The following is a 21,871-nucleotide window of genomic DNA, read 5'->3' as shown; positions in this document are numbered from 1 at the left end:
TCCGTAGATAATTCCAGATAACCTCGAAATCTTAATTACATCTGCAGAATCTCTTCTTACGTAAGGGAGCATTTATAGGCTCTGGGGATTATGACAAGGACGTGTTTGCAAGGCCATTGTTCAACCTACCAAAAATACTCTTCCCATTCCCATAACAATGAGAAATACTTTTATCTCCACATTGTCGAACCTGTAACACAGTGTTGGTTTTGAGATTGTTCATTAATTATGTCAAACATTTTAGAAGTGAAAATATTTGGCTAGTTGAATATTGTATCAATGTATGTATATGTGTGTATGTATTTTATTGCAGACATCTTGAGAAGATGAAAAAATGCTATCTAGTGAGCAGTGGAGATTGCTATCTTTCTGCAGAAATCTTAACAAAATTTAAACTGCTAGATGGATCTCAGTGGAATAAAGAACACTTAAAAAATATTCAGACTGAGGTTGTAAAACCCTTACTTCTATATTGGTAAGAAAAATATGAATCAAAGTTACTTGCTTTCACTTTTCCTAAGCTAGTTACAAGTTATGCTTTTTTTGTATTATGGATATATATCTTGTGGAAATTTAAAATGAGAAGATTATTATATCTTTGTCCTTCTTTAAAATACTTCTCCATTAGATAATTTGGATGTTTGGGGACTTTAAATCTATAATAAGGCTGGACAGTACTTAAGCTCCATCTTAACTTTATGAGCACACCCTTCTACACCTGACCTTTTTATGGTTGGCATTTCATTAAATTGTGTGTGTGTGTGTGTGTGTGTGTGTGTGTGAGTGTGTGTGTGTGTGTGTACATGTAGCTAGACTACAGATTGATTACTTCAATAAACATTTTTTGAGCACTTAATATAGGCCAAGTGCTAAGGATACAAGGGTAATACATGGTCAAGACTAGTGGTTATAGTCTAGTGGGAAGAACATACATGTGAAAGAAGTATAACAAAAAAGTGAACATTTAGGATACAGAGAAGAGGTAATGTTTCAACTAGGACTTGAGAGACTCTAAGCAAGGAAAAGAGAATGGACACAGTGTAGAATAGGTATGCCACTTGAGGATCAGTGAACTGTTCATTGTGGCTGTGATGGATCTGATTATGTCACTTCTCTGCTTTAAATCTTTCACTAATAACCCCAAAGCTTGCATTGTAAAGTTTAGATTCCTTAAGTTATCAAGTAAGGTCATCATGATTTGTCCCTTGCCCACTTCTCTGTCATCATCTCCCATCTATGTATTCCAGATTAGTTATATGCTTTGTACTATTCCATAGATAAAATGTTGTTTTTGTCTATGTCTTTAAAAAAAAAAGCATATTTAAGATACAGAAAGGTATAAATTATACCATAATGGTCTTCTCTATATACAACAACCCAACTTAATGAAACATTACTAATACAGTAGAAACTTTCCTTTTTTAAATTTAACTTTTTATTTGGAAATAATTGTTGATTCATATTGAGTTATAAGAAATAATATAGAGAGATTCTGTGTACCCTCCATCCAGTTTTCTCCAATGGTAACTAACATCTTGCATAACTGCAATTAAATGTCACAATGAAGAAATTGACATTGATAAAAAAAATAAAAAATATTTTTCATATTTTATGAGTTTTATGCATTTATTTGTGTGTGTATAATAGTTCTATGCAACTTTATCATATTAAAGATTCATGAATTTGCCACTACAGTCAACATACAGAATAGTTACATTGCCACAAGCGTCCCTTGTACTGCTTATAAACACACACACCTCCCGCCCTTCTCATCTTCCCCCATCTCTAGAAACCATTAATCAATTATATAAATGCAATAATACAATATATTATATTTTGCGGATTATCTTTTTTTCATTCAGTATAATTTCCTTGAGATTCATCCAAGTTGTTTGTATCAGTAGTTCTTTTTCATTGTTGAGTAGTATTCTATTGTATGGATGTTACACATCCATTCAATCATCAGAGAGCATCAGGGTTGTTTCCAGTCTTTTGAGTCTTCATTTCTCTGGGATGTGTTCAGGTGTACAAGAGTGAGGTTAGTGGGTCATATAGTAAGTTTATTTTAGTTTTAAAAGAAACTGCCAAACTATTTTTCAGAGTTGATGTACCATTTTACATTCCCACTTGCAATGTATGAATGATCCAGTTTTTCTGCATCCTTGCCATTGTTTGATGTCACAATTTTCTATTTTAGCCATTCTAATAGGTGTGTAGTGATATCTTATTGTGTTTTTACTTTGCAATTCTCCAATGGTTAATGATGCTGAACAAAGACTTCTTAAAGGGACTTTCAGATCTTCCAGGTAGAGGAACACATGGAGATTCAGAGAGAGTTACATGCTCAGAGAGCATGGAAGCTCTACGCACATTCCCCATACCTTGCCCTCTGCATCTCTTCCATCTGGCTGATCCTGAGTTATATCCTTTAATAATAAACCAGTAATCTAGATTAAGCAAATAAGTATTGTAGATAATGAGAACCAGAATTCTCATTAAGGTGGAAGAGAGTTACAAATATAGATGAGAACAGAGTAAACCATGTGGTGATGAACAGGAATTGGAGGTGCAAATGGAAAATGCAACTTTCACAAACTCAGGTTACCATACTCAATTACGAAGACTGTAATTCACTGAAAAAAAAAAAACAAAACAAAAAACAGGACAAACCAAACAATGGAAGGTCATGATGACAAGAACAAAAAGAATTTACAATAGAAATTCTGAAGTTAATCACATGTATTTTCCCGGGGAGGGCAGTGTACTAGGGGACTGTCTCTAAATGAAGGGTTCCAGATAAGTTTTACTCCAAACATTCTATTAGGGTCGGGGAAATAGCTCTTGAGCCAAATTTAGTCAACTAATGCAAACCTTCCTACATCAAATTTTGTTGCCTGCACCTACTTTTAAGAACAATAACTATATCTGAAAGATTTTTTTAAAAGATGGTGAGGTCTTTCACAGAGCAAAATTTTTAAATTTTCAACTCCTCCTTTTTTGGATTTTGCCTTCAGTTTCAACTCTTTGCTTATTCTAGATCCTGAAGATTTTCTCCTATGTGTTTTCTAAACGTCTTTTAATTTTTATGTTTTACATTTAAGTCCATGGTCCATTTAGAGTTAATTCTTGTATGAGGTTTAGATATTTTGGGTTTTTTGTTGTTGTTTTGTGTGTGTGTGTGTGTGTGTGTGTGTGTGTGTGTCTGTGTGTGTACATGCGCTTATTGGATATCCAGTTGCTTATCTTCATTTATTGAGAAGGCTATTCTCTCTTTCCTTCTTTTCTATGTTTTACATTAACATACAGTAAAATCAAATTGTATAAATTCATACAAGTACTATGACAATCAATATACAAACAATTATATCACCCCAAAAATCGTTCTTCCTCTACTCCTAACCCCTAATCACTGATTAGTTTTTGTCACTATGCTTTCATCTTTGTGAGAATGCCATATAAATGAAATCATACAGTATGTTACCTTTTGAAACTGACCTGTTGGTCAGCATAATGCTATTGAACAATAATGTATCCAAATAGTTGCATGTATCATACTTCATACATATTTTTTTAAATTTAGCTTTCAAGTTGTTTATTGTTGGTAATAGAACTCTGATTAAATTTTGTGTGTACTAACTCAGTATTGAAGAGGGCAAAAACCCTTTCAGTCTCAGCTGTTAATCTCAAATTGGCCTGTTATGCTTTTTTGGCTATTTTACTACTCTTCCATTTTCAGGTACATCAGAACCTTCTTCTTCCTCTCACCTGCACATCAATACCATGCAGGCGTATGGCTCTACCCACCTGCTTATATTTAGGTGTTAGGGGATACCTTGTCACATTAACATTTTTGTTGTAAATGTTGTCCATGAGTGTTTGGTTTTGCTACCTAATTGCCCCGTCTGTTTTAATGGAGGGATTCTGAAAGGTAGAAAAACAATATTGCTCGAGAAGGTCCAAGATGGCAAGGGATCACACCAAAATTACAAATAAATTATAGAACCATCAACCTCAAGAATCATTTGAAGACTAGCTGAACAGAACCCCTATAACTAAGGATATAAAGACTACCACATCAAGACTGGTAGGAGGGGCAGAGACATGAAATGGGCTGACCCCAAACCCACAGATAGTGGTTGAATACCAGAAGGGACACCTTGGTGGTGGAGGTCCCCTGGAACAGGGAGGGATCCCAGCCCCACACCAGGCTCCCTAGCCCAGGGGTCCTGTGTTGGGAAGAGGAGTTCCCACAACACCTGGCAGTGAAAATCAGTGAGGACTCTGTCCATCCCAGTGAGACAGAAGGTGGCTGGAAACCCAGATGCCCTCATGAAGGGCCTGCACACAGACTCACTTGCTTGCAAACACTCACCTGGTCTCCAGTGGAGGGGTGGCAACTTGAGAGGTGCCACAGACATACTGGGAAAGACTAAGTTGTGTGAATTTGGAGCAAGGGCTGGGGGGACAGCAGCCATTGCCCCAGTGTGAAGCCTGCCTCATGTGTTGCCTATAGGAAGGTGCTGTATTTTCTATGTTGAATGCTCCCCCAAAGGGCCAAATCTTAGATTGCATTTGTCTGCTAAAATCCTCACATGTTCACCACCTTGGTGACACCCTGAGTCCCTGCCCTGTACAGCTAGTAGTGTATCACCTGTGTCACTCTCAGCTCCTGGGCGCCAGCCCCACCCCACAAACAGTAGAAACCTTTTAAAGCAACAGACAGTCCTGCGGTGGCCCAGCAAAATGTGGTGGTGGGCAGTGAGCCACAATTTGCACTGTAGCCTCACTTGGGCAGCTCGCCGGGACCTGCAGATCCTAGGCAAGTGGTGGCTGTGGTGTTCTCAGGGAGCTTTGTGAACTGGTCACAGACCAGGCACTGGCAGAAGAACTGAATCTGCATTAGCTTTGTAAAAACCACCAGCCACTCCTCGTGGGACTCTGCCCCACCCAGCTAGTGCTGCATCACCAGAGGCACTCTCAACACCAGCTCAACCAGCCCAGCCCGAACATCTAAGTAGCTGTTTCAATGGCTGATCTTTACTGGCCGCTGGCAGGTGGCAACAGGCCGAGGGGGCCCTGGGACTTTTGCTAAGCTGCTCCAGGCCCATTATTGGTGGCAGCCAACCCCAGTTCATGGTGTGGCCACCCCAAGTGCCTCTAGGTCCAGCACAGGTGGCAACAAACCACAAAGACCTCTATAGCTCCTACCAGGTAGCCCTGGGCTGGTAACAGGCAATGCTGAAATTGGCCTGCATGGAGCCCCTCCCAAAAGACACCAGAAACAACACACTAAGAGGCCCACTTCAGACCAAACAGAGCACTACCTGGTTAGCCCACAGGTGGCACACCCAAAGGATGGTCTCAACAGGCACAAGCGCCTGCAGGGGCAAATGCCCCTCTGAGGGATCACCCCACACACAGCAGCTCATACACTATGGACATCCGATCCTCACAGTCAGTCAGCCTGGAGTCAGTGCCACCCACTGATGCACCAGAAACAATCAAGTTTCAACTACAACAAGAGAATACAAGCAAGGGACACTCCTGGAACTCACAAATAGAAGATCAGGAAACTGCACCATTGGACCATACAGAACGCATACTACCTGGCTAAGACTGAGAGTCATAGGAGATCTACCTAATACATAGAAGCAAACACAGAGAGGAAGCCAGAATGAGGAAACAAAGAAACATGTCTCAAATAAAAGAATAGGAGAAACCTCCAGAAAGAAAACTGAAAACTGAATGGCAACCAACTTACCAGAGACAGAGTTTAAAACACTTGTTATAAGAATGTTTATGGAACTTAGTGTGAATTACAAGAAAGAGATAGTAAGCATAAAGAAGGACATAGAAACTATAAAAAAAGAACCAGTCAGAATACAACAAGAATACAACAATTGAAATGAAGAATACTCTACAAGGAATCACAGTGGATTAGATGAAGTACAGGATAGAATTAGCAATTTAGAAGACAAGGTAGAAGAATACTCCCAATTGTAACAACTAAAAAGAAAAAGGAATAAAAAAACAAAACAAAACAAAAATGAAGGTAGTTTAAGGGACCTGTGGAACAAAATCAAGAGTAACAACATTCACATCAAAAAAGTACCAGAAGAGAGGGAGCATGGGATTGAAAACCTATCTGAGGAAATAATGACTGAAAAGCTCCCTAACCTGGAGAAGGAAATAGACATATAAGTCCAGAAAATGCAGAGAATTGCAAACAAGATGAATCCAAAGAGGCCCCCGCCAAGATACATCATAATTAGAATGACAAGTTTAAAGACAAAAAGAGAACCCTAAAAGCAGCTAGAGAAAGAGAACCAGTTACTTACAAGGGAGCTCCCAGGAGACTATAAGCTGATTTATCAACAGAAAGTTTGCAGGCCAGAAGAGTTTGGCAGGAAATAATCAAAGTGATGAAAAACAAGGGCCTACAACCAAGACTACTCTACTCAGCAAGGCTATCATTTCAAATTGAAGGAGAACTTCCCATACAAGGAAAAGCTAAAGGAATTCATTACCACTAAGCCAGCATTACAAGAAATGTTTAAAGGACTTCCTAAGCAGCAGAAAGGAGAAAACAAACAAAGATTAAAAATATGACTAATAAAATGGCAATAACTATGTACCTATCAATAATCACTTTAAATGTAAATGGATTAAATGCTCCAATCAAAAGACATGGGGTAGCTGAGTGGATAAGAAAACAGTATGGAGGTTCTTCAAAAAATGAAAAATAGAACTACCTTATGACCCAGCAATTTCACTCCTGGGTATTTATCCAAAGAAATCCAAAACACCAATTCAAAAAAATTTATGCACCCTTATTTTTACTGTATCACTATTCACAAGAGCCAAGATATGGAAACAACAGAAGTGCCCATCAATAGATGATTGGATAAAGAAATTGTGGTACATTTATACAATGGAGTAATACTGTGCCATAAAAAAGAATGAAATATTACCATTTGTAACAACATTGATGCACCTAGAGGATATTATGCTAAGTGAAATAAGTTAGACTGAGAAAGACAAATGCCATATGATCTCACTTATATGTGAAATCTAAAGAATAGAATAAATGAAGAAACAATAGAGAAATAGACTCATAGATACCGAAAATAAACTGATGGTTGCTAGATGGAAGGGGGTTGGGGGGATGGGTGAGAAAGGTGAAGGGATTAGGAAGTACAAATCGGTAGTCACAAAACAGTCATGGGGATGTGAAATACAGTATGGGTAATATAGCCAATGATGTAAAAACTGTGTGGTGTCAGTTGGGGCTTTACTTATGGGTAGGATCACTTCATGAATTATTAAATGCCTGGCCACTGCGCTGTAGTACACCTGGAACTAGTATAGAATACTATTGAATGTCAACTATAATTAGTGTATGTGTATATATATATATATATATATATACACACACACACACATATATAGTTTACATCCCATATATATATATATATATATATATATAGTGAGTGTGTATATATATATATATTTATCTCATAAATATATATATATATACACACACACACACTATATATATATATATATATATATTTACGGGATGTAAAGTACAGCATACGGATGTAGGGAATGGTATTGTAATAGTTATGTGCAGTGTCAGATGGGTCATCGACTTGCTGGAGCTATCACTTTGTGAGGTCTGTAAATGTCTAATCATTATGTGGTTTTATACACCTGAAACTATTAATAAAAAAGAGAATTAAATAATATTTCAAATTAAAAAAAGAAAAGAGAACATATTTTATTTAAATATTTATCTTAGAGAATTGTGGTTTGTGCATTTACAGTGCTTCAAGTGAGCGTAGCAGTGTGGGAGGCAGTGACCTCTTATTTCTGGTTCTTTTGATGATTATGAGAGCCTGGAAGTTTTCTTCCTGTACTCCATCTTCCCCAGCAATGCCAGGCACCTGGTAATAATTCGATATATTTTCATGGAATGAATAAACTGTGAAATTAGAGGGGGGAAAAAAAGAAAAACAATATTGCTGTCATTGCCATTTTCCCAGAATTCTTTCTTACCCTTTTTCTAATCTAGCTAAATTCTGTGTGTTCTTTAAATTTCAAACTAAGATATAAACAGATAAATGAATATTATAAAGCGAACACTTCTATAACCACCATGTGCGCTGAGAAATAGAATATTGGCAAGACCCGTTAAGGTCTCTTCCTGATCACAATATCCTCACTGTCCTTCAGAGGTACCACTATCCTGACTTTTGTGATTATCATCTTGCTTTTCTTTATAGTTTTACCAACCATGTATGCAAATCAATCACTAGACACATATTTTTATCTGCCTGTTACACAACTTTACATAAAAGGAATCATGTTGTATGCATTCTTTTGTGCCTTCTATCAACATTCTATCTGTGAGATTCATCTATAATTGCATTTAAGAGTTTTATTAATTTTCATTGCTGGATATGGTGTTCCACTGCATGAATATGCCATAATTCATTTGCTGTTTTTTAACATTTGGGTTGTTCCCTACTTTTCACAACTACAAGCAATGCTGTAATGTATAATTCTTGTATACATATCCTTTTCCCAAAGAAGTTTTACCAACTTATGCTCCAACCAACAGAATATGAGAGTACTCATTGCTACAAATCCATAATAGAATTTAATATTTTTTACTATGTGTCTGGTGTGTCATTGATGTCTTGTGGTTTTAACTTGCATTTCCCTGATTACTAGTGAAGTTGATAACCTTTTCAATATTTATTGGTCATTTGGATATAAATTTTTATGACTTGCCTGTTTATTTTCTTTGCCCATTTTTCTATTGGGACACACACACACACACACACACACACGTATTGGATATAGTTCTTTTGAAGGCATTACATGGCAAATATACTCTCCAAGCTTGAGAATTAAGGTGTGTACAATCAGAGTACATGAGAACATAAGAAGCATGAAAAATAATACAACACCAGTTTAGGATGGACTGTGAAATTTATTCTACAATATTTGATGAATTCACGTCGTAGCTAATACAAAAATTAATGCAATGAATGAAATAATGCAAGATTAAAATGGTAGGGAGAGTAGAGACTTATGGCGTCATATGAATATATTATAATGATGGAAATCAGAAAATTGAGATACCTGGGTTTCCTGACCAGCACATGTATGATTTATTTGATAAGGATCTTATATATATGCCCACTTACTAGTTGACAAGCAAATAAGAGGTAATTTTGAATATTTTCAAGTCTGCAAGCAAAGGTTCTGAAATACAGTGTAGAATGACCACCTAGATCTAAACAGCTTGCTTTCTGATCCTAAACTAATTATGAACTTTGGATTCTCTTCTACACCCAATCTGTGTTCACATCAGGGAAATATTTACCTTCTTCCTGTTTTAAAGGGAGGCAACTTTTTACTAGGACCTGAAATATGGAGTGGGATTTAGTCTTTGGGTTGCAGCATCAGGGGGAAAACCTGGTCCTAACAAACAATTAGCAACAGTCCCTGACAGCTGGAGTTAACCATATAGCCAACAAAGAGTTAGCCCACAAACTGAATACCAGGATATCCACCCAATTAAGTGTGGCCTTGATATTGTGCCAAACATTCTTTTCCATAAGTTTCTGGCAGTAGTGTTGGTCTTTCATTTTTATACATTGTTGTAAAATTCATTCTTACCTTCATATTTAAGGCTTGAAAAGAAATCATATGAATCATAATCCACGTTAGCAGTATACTTATGCATTATTAACATTTTTATATATTTTAGAATTTAATTTCATCCACCAGTTTTTATTTGGTACTATAGGTAAATACTACACTGCCTTAAAATGGTCACAGGTGCATTTTATATTCATTGTACTAGAAACTGTAAGTTATTTAAAAAATTCTTTCATTGAATATATAGGTTCTTTTTCTTATCATGTAGATAATAATTTGAATGTAACTTTTAAATTATTTTTCCCTAGTGTATATTGCCTCTTTATATGGGTTAATGTGATTTCAAGCCCTTGATATATCATGGAAAAATATTTTTTTTTAAGCTAGACAGTAGAAAAAGAAGTAGAAATTATCAAAAAAGGGGTATTGCAAGACTGGTAATTGTGAGCACAGTATTACACACTTTTTAAGCTCTTGATTTTTGAGGCTTATTGTGTAGTTTAATATGACATTTCTTTTCCTCTCACCAGGGCACCAAGATTCTGTGTTACTCATTCATGCTCAACAAAACATGCTAGTGCTAAACTGAAATTGTGGCACTTCCGTCAAGAGAAACCAAGGAAGGATGTTGACCCTTTTCCACAAATGGCAACCCTCTTGCCATTAAGACCTAAATCTTGCATTCCACAGATATTTGATACGCAGGTAGGGTGTACATTGATACTTTGATCTCTTTATCAGGTTTATAGTAAAATGTCCACGCTTGGGTTTTGTACACTAATATTTAAGTTTCATCATAAGTTCCTCTCTCTCTCTCTCTCTCTCTCTCTCTCTCTCTCTCTCTCTCTCTCTCTCTCTCTCTCTCTTATTGTTGGTGTAAGTGCTGCAACAGTTAGGAAATAAAACCTGTAATCTATTCTCTACCAGGCAGCCAAAGTGATCCTTTAAACCTACAGGATCATGTCACTCCCCTGCTTAAAATTCTCTAATGGCCTCCTCTCTCAGAATAAAAATCCAAAGTCTTTACACAGCTGTACACACCCCTGCCAACCTCCTGACCTCATTTCCTACCACGCTTCTCTAACTTACTCCACTCCAGTCTGACTGCCTCTTTGCTTTTCTCTGAATACACCAAGCAAAAACCCATGAGTGCTACATTTGCTGTTCCCTTCACTTGGCACACTCTTCCTCTGCATATCCACGTCACTTGGGTCCTTACTCACTTCAGGTATCTGCTCATTTGTCACTTATTCAGAGAGGATATCCTTGACTCATCTATATAAGCACACTTGTGTAGGATAACACAGATATCCTCCATCACTATCTGAGTCCTCTGCTCTGCTGTATTTTGCTTTATTGTACTTACGAGTATGACCACATAATTTATGTTTATTGTCTTTCATCTCCTATCAAAATATAAGGGATTTTTTTTGTTGTTGTTGACTACTTATCCCCAGTGCATAGAATAGTACCTGGCACATAATAGTTGCTTAATGAGTATAAATTCAATGAATGAATGAAAAGTAATGACAGCAGAATTAGAAGTAGTGAGCTTTCTTTCACACTGGGAAAGAATAAAGTAGTACAGAAAGGTAAGGGGAAAAAAAGTCCAAACGGAGAAGAAAAGTTAACCAACTTTTAGAGAAAGAAGTAAATAACACTACATACTTTGGCACAGAGATGTAGTAACTGTAGCTAAGGCCTGCGTTTCAGAAGTAAAGAGAATTATTAATTTCAGTAGCCTTTAAACATGTAACAGAATGTTCATTGTTATTGGCCAGTCACACGCAACCTCTTTAAAAAAGATTACTTTATGGTCAGGATGGTTTATTTTCTATTTATTTATTTTTAAATTTTCTTAACTTTTCAATTACAGTTGACAATCAATATTATATTAGTTTCAGATGTACAGCATAGTGGTTAGACATTTATATAACATATGAAGTGATCCCCCTGATAAGTCTCACACCTACCTGACACTACATATAGTTATTACAATATTATTGACTATATTCCCTAAACTGTACTTTATATTCCTGTGCTATTTTATAACTGCCAATTTGTACTTCTTAAATCTCTTCATCTTTTTCATCCAGTCCCCCAACCCCCATCCTATCTGGCAACGATCAGTTTGTTCTCTGTATCTATGAGTTTGTTTCTGTTTTGTTTGCTCGTTTATTTTGTTTTTTAGATCCCATATAAAAGTGAAATTGTATGGCATTTATCTTTCTCTGTCTGACTTATTTCACTTAGCATAATACCCTCAAGGTCAGTCCATTTTGTCACAAATGGTAAGATTTCATTCTTTTTTGTACCTTAGTAATATTCCAGTGTGTGTGTGTGTGTGTGTGGTGCGATCAACAAATACAGTGCATGTTTAAAAAAATTAATCTGGGGAACGTAATTTAGTGGTTACCAGAGGGTAAAGGGGTTGGGGGTGGGAGATGAGGGTAAGGGGGATCAAATATATGGTGATGGAAGGAGAACTGACTCTGGGTGGTGAACACACAATGTAATTTATAGATGATGTGATACAGAATTGCACACCTGAAATCTATGTAATTTTACTAACAATTGTCACCCCAATAAATTAAAAAAAAAATTTATTACAGCAAAAGGCACATTGCCATTAATTCCCCTCAAAGTATTCCCCCTCACTTTGAACCCATCATTCTTGCCACTTTCTGAAGCCGTTCTGGAAATCATCTTTCGCGAGTGTCTTTAGTTGCACTGTCATGGCTGCCTTGATGTTCTGAATTGACTCAAGACATTTAACTTTCATGATCATTTTAAATTTGGGAAAGAGCCAGAAGTTGCTCCATGCTAGATCCAGTGAGTAAGGTGGACAAGGACATATCATAATGTTTTTGTTTGACAGAAATTGCCATACCAGAAGTGATGTGTGACACAGAGCCTTTCCATTGTGATCACAAAATACGGTGAATACTGCTGCCGAGTGTCATTCTGTGGAAAGGCAGGGATCTTCAATAGGCGAAGCGGTGTGCCGAACCTTAGTAACAGTGTGTGACAAGTTTCAACTTGTTCAGTGCAGTGAGTCTAGTGTGAGTTACGGTTGAGAAAAGGTGTGTTTTAAAGTATGATGTAAATCATGGATCACAAATAACCCATTAACATGACATGGGCAAACAGTTTCATCTTCCATCGTGACAACGCTCATGATGGGGAGATTCATGGCAATGTGTGTCTTACTGTAATAATTTTTTAAATTTAAACATTCGCTATATTGTTTGATCACACCATATATGCAAAAGGTGCCAAAAAATATATATACATTTTAAGAAAGGAAAAAACTGTATTCAAATTGTAATACTCAATATATACCAGTAGCAAAAGATGAATACAACTCATGTGTATACATTTTTTTGGCACCCTGGTATGTCTCCACCACTTCTACATTTTCCATTCATCTTTAGATTGGAGCATTTAAACCATTTACATTTGAAGTAATTATTGATAGGTATGTAGTTATTGCCATTTTATTATTTGTTTTCTGATTGTTTTTGTTGTTCTTCTCTGTTCCTTTCCTATTCTCTTGTTCTCTTGTTTGTTGATGACTTTCTGTCCTGTTTTGTTAGGATTCCTTTCTCTTTATTTCTTGTATATCTCTTGTAGATTTTTGGTTGGTGGTTACATTGTGTTTCATACATACCAAGCTAAGTTTATAGAGTCTATTTTAAGTTGATAGTCACTTAAGTTCCAACACATTCTAAAATCACTACCGTTTTTACTCACCCCTTCACATTTATGTTTTTGTCATTATTTTTTACTTCTTTTGTGTGTGTATATGTTGTGTTTATCTCTTAATTTCCTGTTGTAATTGCACATGCTCTTCCTGCTTTTGCCTTTTAACCTTTGTATTACCTTTAGTATTAGTTGATCCACTTTTATTGTTTCCCTTCATCAGTGAGAATTTTTTTCTTTGTGATATTTTCTTGTTCATATTTTTTCTTTTTAAAGAAGTCCCTTGAACATTGTGTGTAATACTGGATTGGTGTTAATGAACTCCTTGAGCTTGTTCTTGTCTAGGAAGCTATTTATCTGGCCTTCTATTCTAAATGATAGCTTTGCTGGGTAGAATAATCTTGGTTGTATGTCCTCACTTTTCATTGATTTAAATATTTTGTGCCAATAACCTCTAGCCTGCAAAGTTACTGTTGAAAAATCAGATGATTGTCTTATGGGAGCTCCCTTGTAGGTAGCTAACTGCTTTTCTCTTGCTGCTTTTAAGATTCTCTCTTTGTCTTTAACCTTTGGCATTTTAATTATGATGTGTCTTGGCGTGGGCCTCTTTGGATTCATCGTGTTTGGGATTCTGTGCACTTTCTGGACTTAAATGTCTATTTCCTTCGCCAGGTTAGGGAACTTTTCAGTCATTATTTTTTCAAATTGGTTTTGAATCCCTTGCTCTATCTCTTCTCTTTCTGGTACTGTTATGATGTAAATGTTGTTACACTTGATGTTTCCTGAGAGGCCCTTTAACTATCCTCATTTAAATTTTTTTTTTCTTTATGCTGTTCCGATTGGGCATTTTCTGCTACTTTGTCTTCCAATTTGCTGATTTGATTCTCTGCTTTATCTAATCTGCCATTGATTCCATCTAATGTATTCTTCATTTTATTATTGTATTCTTCATTTCTGACTGGTTCTTTTTTATGTTTTCTATCTCCATTTTTATGCTTTGTATCTCTTTGTTGAAGTTCTCACTGAGATTATCTGTTCTTAAGTTCATTGAGCATCCTTATAACAAGCGTTTTGAACTCTGCATCTGGTAGATTGCTTGTTTTGAAATAAAAAATTTAAATAAAGAATTCTTAAATAAACAATTTTATTTAATTCTTTTTCTGGAGTTTTGTCCTGTTCTTTCATTTGGGACATGTTTCTTTGTCTCCTCATTTTGGCTGCCTCCCTGTGTTTGTTTCTATCTAGTAGGTAGAATTGCTAAATCTCACAGTCTTATGTACTAGGTGTTCCTCTGAGGCCCAGTGGTGCAGTCTCCCTGTTCACCTGGGCTGCATGCTGTAGGTGTGCCCCTTGTGTTGGTTGTGAGTGCTTTACTGTTGTAGTGTAGCCTTGATTGCTACACTACATAAATGGGTGATTACATAAATGGATGAATTGACCCTCTGACTGTCTGTGAGAACTGGCTTTGATTAACACACACAAGCTGTTGTGTGGAGGCTGACCCCATCGAGAGAGATTCACTGCCTGCTGAGTCCAATCTTTGTGTCTGACATTTGTGGTGCTAATTAAGTGGTGCTCTGGTGTGGTCTGAAGCTGACACCAGGTGTGTTGGTTCTGGGGCCTCTTGGGAGGGGCCCCAGTGCATACCAAGTTCAGTTGCTGCCTGTGTCCAATCTGGGGCCTGATACGAGCTACAAAGTGGTCTACAGTTTGTAGCTGTCTGTGGTAGGCTTGGAAGAGCCTGGGAGTGGTTATGCTATGAACTGGCTGACACTAGTGCCATGCTTTGGGCTGCTTAGCAAGAGGTACAGGGCATGCTGAGGTCATCTGCTACTTATTTGGGGTTTGTGGACATTTGAGAGAATTTAGGAAAGTCCACAATACAGTCCCAGGCCAGCCACTTGTGTGGATTAGCCTCTGAAAGATGTTACAGCCAGGTGTGAGAATTGGATGGGGTAGAGTCTCAGAGAATTAACATGGTGGAGGGAGAGTGGTGTTAGCCCAGTTAATGGAGAATCAGATTTGGTGCCTGCTTGCACCTGCCGGCTGTGTTGGGGAAGGGATCAACAAAAGTACAATGGTACCTTCCTGCACTTCAGCCTTTGACTGTTGGCTGGGTGGGGGAAGGACTCAACAAAGGAACAGCTGTGCCTACAGACACTTTAGTACTGGAGAGAGCTTCCCCTCTGGCCCTCACCTTGGAGCCAGACAATTCAGTTTCTCCCCATATGTCCCTGGCACTTTTCAAGCTGCTGTCCCTTCTCTGGAGTTATGACAAGTGTGAGTAAGTGAGTCTGTTCTTGGGCCCTCTTAGAGGATACCTGGGTCTTTAGCAGCCCTTCACCTCACCTGGACTGAGTCTCTGTTGATTTTCACAGGCAGCTCTTGTATGTACTTCTCTTTCCAGCACTGGTGCTCTGGGCTGGGGAACCCAGTGTGGGGGTTGGGACCTCTCACTCCTCAGTAGGGTTCTTTGCAGCGGAGATATTCCTCCCAATTCTTAACTGCCCTGCATGGGTATAGGACCAGCTCATTTCATGTCTTTGCCCCTCTTACCAGACTTCATGTGGTTTCTCCTTTATATCCTTAGTCATAGGAATTCTATTCAGCTAGTCTTCTTCAGGTGGTTCTCAAGAATGGTTGTTCTATAATTTGGTTATAATTTTGATGTGGTCATTGGAGGAAGCAAGCACAGTTTTTACCTACTCTGTGATCTTGACCAGAAGTCCTCAGGATGTCTTGTTTTAAAAGCATGAAGATGTGTAATATAGTTTTTAGTTTTACTTCAACAAGTAGTGTTTTAAAGCTGGAGGGACTTCACTTTTTTTTTTTTTTTTGTCAGTGGTTTGTTAACCCTAGATACACATGTATTAGAATCAAATACAGAGCTTTCAAAATATACTGATGCCCTCGTCCCTCCTTCAGAGATTCAGATTTATTGTTTTGCAATGGGTCACAGTCATTTTGTTAAATTAGGGGTTGGCTTAGAACTGAGATCTTTCACCCTTTTTGAATATTAGAACCTACATTTTAGAACCTACATTTTAATAAGATTCCTAGGTGATTTGTATAACATACAGTATAGTCACTGAAGAGCTTTAAAAACAGAGATTCCTAGGCTCCACCTGGAGATCAAGTTTCAGTAAGTCTAGGGTGGGACCCACGGATTTGCATTTCTAATAAACTTCCTCCCAGGTGATGACCTTGGTGCTGGTCTTGGGAGTCCTTTTCACTTAAGTGCACTAATGTTTTCTTATCCATCATTTTGACATTTTCCTGACCTTTGCACTCTGTGGCCTTTTTGTATGACCACTCCACCAATAAATCTAATCTTTCCTGTTAGCCCACATGATTTAATGACCCAGTCACCAAGTTAATACACATCTTAGAGGGGTAATGTAGGGAGCACATCATCTGATAATATGTAAACATTTGCACAGATAACATTTGTACAACATTTGAGAGGTAAAGTGGAAGAAAAAGTAAGTGGTGTGATTAATGAAAAGAACTTGAACGAAAGCAATGCAAAAGATGGGGAGAGATTGGCTTATTTAAAAAGTGGTATAAACATGACTATGACCTCATCTGTTTTCTTCCTTGGTTTCCTGAGCATTGTTACCATATATTGTCATTGATATTTTCTAGTTGGAAAGCTCATTCTGATCTCACTGTGTGTTTCCTTGGCAGAAAGCTCTCTAAGAAGTAGAACTTAATTCTGTTTTCTTTATTTTTCCCACTTAAAAAGTTAAGGTATTTTTTTTTAATACTGTAAAATTCACCCATTTTAGTGTACATTTCTGTGAATTGTGACGAATGTATATATTGTGTAACTACCATTACAATCACAATTTGGAACAATTCTTTTGTCCACCTACTCCCTAATTCTCCTGTGTCCTTTTATTAGTTTTTTCCCTCCATCAGTTACTTTCTGGTTACTCTTCTAGTTTTCACCTGACCAGAAATCTCAAAAGTTCCAATTTAGGCTTTTCTCTGTATAATACACTTAAAAAACTTTCTAAGAAAGTTATTTTTATTGTGGGAAAAAACAAACACATAACATAAAATTTACCATCTCAACCATTTTCAAACGTAAGTATATTTGAGAAGTAAGCATATTTATGTTATTGTGAAACAGATCTGAATTTTTTTTTTCAGAACTGAAACTGTACACCCGTTAAACAACTTCCCTTCCCCCCCTCAGCCTCTTATAACCACTATTTTACTTTCTGCATCTATGACTTTGACTACTTTTATATGATATACTTTTAATAAGCTCAGCCCCCTGTGATACCACTCATTTATTTATTGAGTGCTGCTTCATGTCATGCTGTGTTCTGAATTACTAAAACAGATATGATCCCTGATACCTAGGAAGTTATATGTAAAACATACCTTGGTAATTAATTTTGTTTATAGAATTCTTAAAAGAACATTAGTAGTTGTTAGGCACCTAGAGTATACATATATTACATTTTATTATTTGTTCTGGATAATAAAATATCATAAATATATTTCTTTCCAGTGACATTTTTACATTCTAATGGAAGTTGACATATACTAAAAGTTTACACTTGTTTTTCAAATTATAAAAATAATAAAACTACTGTAAATCTGGAAACTGTAGAGACAAACTATTCATGATCTCACCTACTTCTATACAACTATTAACGTATTTATTTTCTCTTAGGGTTGTTGTGAATTTCTAGTTTTGATGAACTTATGCTTTTGTATTCTGATTATTTCTTTTAATATCATCATTTTTCCATGCATGTCATAATTTTTACAATCCTTACTTTTAAGTGTCGTATAATGTTACATTTATGTACATCCCATACTCAGATAATTCTTTTTTCCTCTATTTTGACATTTAGGTGTTTATTCTTTTTTGATTCATGCATGTAGCATCTCATATTCTGGATCTCATATTCTGTGGTAAAAGTTAACTTTTACCACAAAGGACATTTAAGAATGGGAACAATAACCATGAAAATAAAATGTCCAAAGATGGAAGGAAATAATTTTGTTAAGATATAGGTCTCTATTATGGACCAACGGCATTCTTGTGTTCTTTCCCCACCCCGCCACCCACATTTTCCAGCCAGCCATGCATACATGCACACATGCACACACATAAACACAAAAACACTAGCAATAAAACCTATTCAGTTATTGAATAAAGAAGTTATTGCAATGTTCTTCCTGCAGGAAAGAGCCTTCTTTCACAATGATGTAAAGAAATAAAAGCCTTTGGCCTTTCCTTTCTTAGAGTCTAAATAGTTGTAAGGGTTTCAGCCTTCTGGTTGCATAACAGTGGAAGTTTGGGAAAGAGAACATTTTTATACTAGTGGGAAGCATAGTAGGTGGCAGAGTAAGGGAAGAAATCCTCTAGTGATCAAAAGAAATTTTAGGTATATGTGTAGAGCTATGATTTATTCTCTGTCCTTTTTTTTTTTTTTTTTGCTCATTGTACACTTTGTTCATGATTTTATCACTTTTTAGAAAGAAGAATCCAGTTTAGTACAACCTCCTAAATCTCCCAAGAAACCACCTAGAGTAAAAACAGCAATTCAAAAACATTGGAAGAGTGAAGCTTTGTATCCAATTTCTTCTAAGGATGATGTGATTGAGAAAGGGTAGGTGCAGCTTTCTATGTGCCAAGTGCTTTTCTGCAATGGTAAGATTTTTTAAAGAATTTAAAAATTGAAAATTAATACCTTGACTTTTTTGCATGAGTTCTTATATTTCAGTGATAAGTATTAGAGGGTTATACTTCCATGCATACTCTAAATTAGGAGTAAAACTCCTGAGCTTAGTAATTTTAAAGAGTTGGTGCCTCTGATTTCCAGCCTTTCATGGGCCACACAATCAAAAGACTTCTCTGAGAATATTTCCCCCCAATTCTTACGTGGCCCTATTCAGTAATTCAATATTTCTCAAACTTGAGGACTCATAAGACTCTCAAGAAAATTGTCATTATTTAATACAGTATATTATTTTATTCATTTAGATTGGCCCACAAATTTACCCTTTTTATTATTCTTTTTAGAAAATGGAATTATTTTCCTTTAGCCTGATAAAATATCCTTTGATATTAACTTTGGTGTGGTATCTTCTGATGAATAATTCTTTGTTTAATAATTTATTACTTCACTTTTATTGCTTTTTTTTACTGAGGTAAAGTTCACATAACATAAAATTCACCATTTTAATCATGTTCAGGTAAACAATTCACTGATTTTTAGTATGTTTACAACGTTTTTCAACCATCATCACTATATAATTCCAGAACATTTTGTCACCCTTAAAAGAAGCACCATTTCATTAATAATCACTCCCTGTTCCTCCTTCCTTCAGCCCCTCGTAACCACTCATCTACTTTCTGTCTCTATGGATTTGTCTCTTCTGGACATTTCATATAAATGAAACCATACAATATGTGGTCTTTTGTGTCTGGCATCTTTCATTTGGCATAATGTTTTTAAGGTTCATTCATGTTGTGGTCTCTTTCATTTTAAACATTTTTTCTGGGTATTGAATTACAGATTGGCACTTATTTTCTTTCAACACTTTGAAGATATCATTTTGTTGTCTTCTAGCTTTCAGTATTTCTGTTTTGACAGTAGTCCCGATTATCCATGAGTGACACATTCCAAGACCCTCAGTGGATACCTGAAACCTCAGATAGTACTGAAACCTATGTACACTATGTTTTTCCCCATACATACATACCCATGATAAAGCTTAATTAATGAATTAGGCACAATAAGAGATTAACAATAAAAACTCGCTAATAACATAGAACAACAATATAACTGTAATAAAAGTTATGTGAATGTGTTCTCTCTCTCTTTCTGTCTCTCTCTCCCTCAAAATATCTTATTCTGTTATACTCACCTTTTCACTTTAAAGAAAGCACTTTATGTCTTCTCTTTGATATATTCAAATCACCAGCATTACTATTCTTGTGATTTGAAACAATCAGTAAATAATGATTACTTGGACACAAGTATTGCGATACCATGACAGTTGATCTGATAGCCAAGATGGCTACTAAGTGACTAATGGGTGGGTAGCACATACAGCATGAATATACTGAACAAAGGGATGATTCATGTCCCAGGTGAAACAGAATGGGACAGTGAGAGATTTCATCACACTACTCTGAATGGCACAAAATTTAAAACTTATGAGTTGTTTATTTCTAGAATTTTCCCTTTAATATTTTCAGAACACAGTTGAGCACAGATAACTGAAACTGCAGAAAGAGAAACCATGGATAAGGTGTAACTATTGTATTAGCTGTTAGGCTAATTGTTCTTCTGAAGATAATATGTTTTTGTTCCAGCTGCTTTAGTATTACCACTGTATTTCATTTTTTTTATAATTTTACTCTAATATGTTTAGGTGTGAGTTAACTTTTATGTATCCAATTTTGGGTTGTTAAATCTGTCACTTTGATGTCTTTCATCAGTTTTCGAAAATTATTAGCTGTCATCTCTTCTAATATTGTTTCTAACTCTATCTCCCCTCATTCTGGAATTCCACTTGCAGGTGTGTTAGACCTTCTTGATTTATCCTCTCATTCCATGTCTTCTGTATTCCATCCTATTCTGGGCATTTTCTTTTGACTTACTTTCCAGTTCACAGTTTCTGTGTTAAGCTGTGTCTAATCTGTTGTTATTCACATTTATTGAGTTCCTAATATCAGTTATTGTATTTTTTTATTTATATAATTTCTCTTTGGTTCTTGGTTAGGTCTATTATGCATGTTTTATATTTTCCAGTTCTCTGCTGAAATTCTCAGTCTTTGTTTAATCTCCTTGATCATGGTTATTTAAAGTTTCTGTCTGATATTTTTAATATCTGAAGCTCGTGTGACTCTTCATTGTTCTACTTTAAGCTATTTTTTGTTCTTGTTGTCTTGTCTGCTCTTATATCTTGTATTTGCTAATTTTATGCTATACGTTCTATTGGAAAAATTGTTTGTAGAATTTATTTGAGACTTAGGATGATATTATATTTTTCTGGAAGGATTTTTTTCTTTAATTTTTGCCAGACAACTCAAGCACTAGTAACTAGGATAATTTTAATATAATTACAAAGATTTTTCTGAACAAACAAAATGGCTCAGGTATGGCAAGAATTGGTTTACTTCTAGTATATCCTTATTGCTAGGCTTCAGCCCTGGGGATTGCCAACAAAAAATATGAGGAATTTAACATGGTCCCCAACTGTGTCAAACATAATGCTTAGTTTTTCAGATGCTCTTCATTATCAGCAAAACCTCAAGGAAAAGCAACCTCAAATGCTGAAATTACCTTTCTGATTTTTTCCCCATTTTCTTATTGTGGTAAAATACACATAACATGAAGCTGACCATCTTAACTCTTTTTTCATAGATTTTCATTAAAAATATATAGCTAACTCTGGCGGGCCAGCCGCCACAAATCGAACAGTACCTGAATGGGGGAGTGGGAATGAAAAAAGACACTCACAC

General features: G+C 36.2%; 1 protein-coding gene across 1 annotated transcript in view; it reads left to right on the top strand.

Annotated features, from left to right (window-relative positions):
- Positions 1-21,871, top strand: part of RGS22 (regulator of G protein signaling 22) — a 221,852-nt gene that overhangs the window by 102,151 nt on the left and 97,830 nt on the right. Inside the window, exons 11-13 of the mRNA XM_033125712.1 lie at positions 314-475; positions 10,203-10,377; positions 18,874-19,007. Coding sequence (XP_032981603.1) covers positions 314-475; positions 10,203-10,377; positions 18,874-19,007 — 471 coding nt within the window. The remainder of the gene's footprint in view (positions 1-313; positions 476-10,202; positions 10,378-18,873; positions 19,008-21,871) is intronic.

This window comes from Rhinolophus ferrumequinum, chromosome 14, assembly GCF_004115265.2.
Source record: "Rhinolophus ferrumequinum isolate MPI-CBG mRhiFer1 chromosome 14, mRhiFer1_v1.p, whole genome shotgun sequence".
NCBI classification, from domain to species: Eukaryota; Metazoa; Chordata; class Mammalia; order Chiroptera; family Rhinolophidae; genus Rhinolophus; species Rhinolophus ferrumequinum.
The sequence above is the reverse complement of the archived record's forward strand: the minus strand, read 5'-3'. Positions and strand labels throughout refer to the sequence as shown.